This window comes from Triturus cristatus, chromosome 9 (genome assembly GCF_964204655.1).
Source record: "Triturus cristatus chromosome 9, aTriCri1.1, whole genome shotgun sequence".
NCBI lineage: Eukaryota > Metazoa > Chordata > Amphibia > Caudata > Salamandridae > Triturus > Triturus cristatus.
The window spans coordinates 523,712,147-523,716,388 of record NC_140592.1 but is presented as its reverse complement, the minus strand read 5'-3'; the positions used below and the strand labels follow the sequence as shown (position 1 = coordinate 523,716,388).

Below are 4,242 nucleotides of genomic sequence, written 5' to 3'. Positions count from 1 at the left end.
CCCTTGTGGGCCCCTTCACATTTGCGAATGGGTTACCACCAACTTGAAGTTGGTGGTAAATTATGAATGTTTTGCGACGGCATTCACGGTCAGAAAACATTCATACATACCACTGTGAGTCGCTATTTGGAAGGGACACCTTGAACACGCCCCTTCCAAATACCGAATAGCCAACCCATTTTGCGATTTGGTAACAGGTTACTGAATTGCAAAATAGGGTTTGATACATGTGAATAGCCTTTTTTGCATTCGCAAACGGGCCGATTCTGTGAATCGGCCCATTTGCGAAGGCAAAATTGGTTGATGCATGTGGCCCATAGAGTTTTAATGGCTGCGGCAGTTGAGTAATTCACACTACTAAAGCAAGATGTACATAAAGTGAAAAGGTGTCCGACCAGCTTTTACAGGCATTTTCATTGTGTGCAGGCACACAAATACAAGCATGTGGTGAACTTTGCTTCACCCTCTGCATATGAAGATGGACCATAAGAAGTAAACAGAGGCTGTTCCCACTCGCTGGGCAGCAGATCTTAAGGCTGTTTGTACAGTGCATGATCAGCAAGAACCTTCATTTGCCCGACCTGAGCTCTATAGTTTTCACCTCTATTCATCTCCATGTACCCTTCCACCATAGAGGCCTGGTGCTTGCTCGCACATGGTGCAGTCCCTCCCAGGTTTCACCTCTAAACCTCCACAAGTGCCAAGCAATCAACCGTAGGCAGCCAACTGCTGGGCAGGGGGGTTTAGAGGCAGTCACTGAGAAGCGACAGTGCCTTCGTCTGGTATGGAGTTAATATTAACTAGCCGGGCCATGAATAGGCTTGGGTTGCTTTTTAATACAATGTACTCCACATTCCCAGATATCCACATTCTCACAATTATTTTTTTTCCAGTGTTTGGCCAAGGATGAGCTCAAACGTAGGCAATAACACCAGAGGCTTTTCTATATTTAGGGGCCAATTTTAAAAATTGTGACTACCTTCTGGGCACTATATATTCACTAATTGCACCAGCTCAAATAGCCAGTGGTACCAATAAATTACCAGTCTGATGGAAGCCCTATTTTTTCCCAATGAGAAAAGGTATCTGAACTCAGTCTTACAAATCAAACTCTTGGTCAAAAACTGCAACTAATCCCAATAGTCACTCTAAAAACATGATTGCTTAGGGTGGGTAGAAGAAAGAAAATGATAAATTTTCAATTATTCACTATATTATGTACTTGTGCAGTCTTTGATCAAGTGTGTTTACAAGTATGTCTTGCATAACCATTGTGTGTCTTATAACTCACTTTCTCTTGTTCTTCAATAAAAATCTTTTTTCCTAGATTATTGATGGGCCCGTAAGAACTTTGTAATCAGGATGGAACTCAATGGAAAGAAAAAGCTCCATGCTTTGTCCCTGGCGGAAAAGATTCAGGTCTTGCAGATGCTGGATGAGTCAAAGATGTCCCAGTCGGAGGTGGCTCGAAGATTCGGGGTTTCCCAACCACAAGTCTCCAGGATCTGCAAGAACAAGGAAAGGCTGCTTGTAGATTGGTGCAGCGGAACTGCCAACCATGAGCGAAAGCGCAAGCGCGAGTCCAAGTATAGTAGCATTGACGAAGCTCTCCTCTGCTGGTTCCACATTGCCAGGACTAAGATGTGGGTTGTTACCGGTCCAATGCTGCTCCAGAAAGCCAAGGAGCTGGCAGACATCATGGGCCAGGACTTCATTCCTAGCATTGGGTGGCTGGTGCGCTGGAAACGCAGGAACAATGTTTGTTTTGGCCAGCGTTACACCTCCAGAGCTAACCACATCACCGACAAAATCTGTGAGGACAGTGGTGCAACCACGCTGCCACAGATCTTAAAAGATTACACACCAGAAAACATATTCAGTTGTAAAGAAATCTGTTTGCTTCATAAGATGGTGTCTGTTGAGGGAAATAACTTGTCGAAAGAAGACAAGGATGGGATTTGTGTGCTCTTATGTATTAACAGTCGTGGCAGTGAGAAACGGAAGCCTGTGGTGGTTGGGAGGTATGTGCCCAGGCGCTGCGTCTTTGGTGCGAACAATGACAGATTACCAGCAGTATACCGAAGCAGTTGCAATGGCTGGATGACCTTTGATCTCTTTTTGGAGTGGCTGGTGGACTTTGATCGGGAGATGGGAAAACAAGCTCGAAATGTTGCTTTAATTGTAGGCCATGGCCTTGTCCGCCCTGATACCGAGATGGCCAACGTGAAGCTAGTGTTCCTTCCTCGACACGATCAGGCAGTGTCCCCGCTACACCCGGAGATCATTCGGAATTTCAAATCCCATTACAAGGGCCGACTCCTGGGAAAAATATCCTCCATCAGGACCGAGACAGACAGATCTCCAGTCTCAATTGCCAACAGCTTGACAATGCTAGACACCATACATATGATAGCAGCAGCCTGGGAGAAAGTGCCCCCTGCGCTTGTCGAGCAGTGCTTTTCAGAAGCTGGCTTCAACCCAGGGAGGCACAACCATGGCCCTTTGTCTAATACGCCCCTGCCAAAGGGCATGAGCCACAAGGAGTTGAGCCATTTTATTGACAATGAAGAGGAAATCACTTTCTGCCAACACAGGGGGAACTACATGTATAAGGAGGAAGAGAATGGTGAGAGGGTCCGCGAGGAGCTGCTGGACAGCCTCCCCACCAAAGCAGACGCACTCAAAGCTCTAGGGACCCTAAGACGGTGGTTTGAATGTAATGGCTCAACCGAGGACGTATTTCTGAAGTTTTATGACTGCGAAGAAGAAGTTGAGCGTCTGTGCTGCCAGTGAAAGAAAATAAATTCTAATATTTTCATGCATTTCAGTTTGAAAACATGAAGCGCTGCACTGTTAGTGCACTTTAAGGGTTCATTTGTATGTTAATTCAGTTCAGTTAGCTGCGCTTTCCATTCTGGTACCTTTTGCCAGTACTGAATCTAGTTTCACATGTTTCCTCATTTTTCCCAATTGAAATGTATTATTTTTCCAATTTATGGTTTTATTTGTGAAACCGGCATCTGCTTGCTGGCGGATCAATTTGTGAGCATTCCATCACTAATGTGAAAAAGAAGAAGAAACACAAAGATGAGATAAATCAAAGTTCGTATATTGTACCAACACAGATTCATAGTTGGAAAGACAAAGAAGTGACTTACAAGTGAATAAGTGATCTTAAAGTGACAAGGTGTTTAAGTGAAGGCAATATATGCAGTGTAATTGTATAAAAACAGCGTATCAAATATTTTGATCAATAGACATCCATCCCTAAAAGCGCGAGTCTCCAGTAGCTCTCCTTTGGATACTGTTATTTGTCATGGGCTGGAGACCGTAGGATATGGATTGTCAGGATGCGTTGACGTTTTGACCATAGAATGTGCGTGAATGCGATAAAGTCACAGCGGGTCTTCTTCAGGACAAGATGTGGACAGCCTATATGAAGGGAATAATCGAACAATGATTGGAGTGTGTTTCATACAGGTGTCATAAGCACCTGATTGTCAGAGACCTACCAGTAGTAGTGTTGTAGGGTACCACTTGTGATCCTTAAAAGAATTAAAGATGTGAAAACAACAGTTTGGTTGGATTCTAGAAGGAAGCGAATAAATAAAGGGTAAGGGGGGCTAGGAGGACTGTAGCTTTGTAGAAATCAATTGATTGGAAACAAGTGTACCTTAGAATTTATCTGGAGCTGCGATAAATCAGTTTGCTAAGAGTGGAAAATGATCCCGTAATTCACAATGAAAAAAGTGGGGAATAGTGAATAAAACATTAGAGGTGCGGAGTACACCCAAATTAAATCTAAACAAAGGTGCATTTAATTCAACAAGTGAATAGGTTTGCGCATGCATGAATAGCCGAGCCTTTCAATTTCATGTAAAGAGATAAGATGGGGGGGAACCACAAGCAGGCATGTCAAGCGCAGCCGGGTGCTACCGACCACAGCCAGAAAATGTATCTATAAGAGTCAAAACACATGTTGGTGTGCATTAACAATGGTGGCTGAATGTTGATTGTTTATTTAAGCTTGTTGGACATAGAAACCGCTCTTGTCTTATCACGGGAGATAGGATAACGGGACCCCATGTGGGTAGTAATCAGCATAGCCGGAAAACCTGCGAGCGCATTGGATTTTAAGGGTCAGAAAAAGGCAGGACAAGTCCTCCGATTTATGAACAGCCTCAAGACGGGATAAAGAATAACGGAACCCCATGTGGGTAGTAATCAGCATAGCCGGAAAAT

At 44.1% G+C, this 4,242-nt stretch overlaps 1 protein-coding gene across 3 annotated transcripts in view; it reads left to right on the top strand.

Annotated features, from left to right (window-relative positions):
• Window positions 1-3,570, top strand: part of TIGD3 (tigger transposable element derived 3) — a 47,575-nt gene extending 44,005 nt beyond the window's left edge. For all 3 annotated transcript variants that reach the window (XM_085625514.1, XM_085625515.1, XM_085625513.1), the window contains one exon: window positions 1,328-3,570. In XM_085625514.1, coding sequence (XP_085481640.1) covers window positions 1,363-2,793 — 1,431 coding nt within the window. In that variant the 5' untranslated portion in view covers window positions 1,328-1,362 and the 3' untranslated portion in view covers window positions 2,794-3,570. The remainder of the gene's footprint in view (window positions 1-1,327) is intronic.
• The last annotated feature ends 672 nt before the right edge of the window (window positions 3,571-4,242 follow it).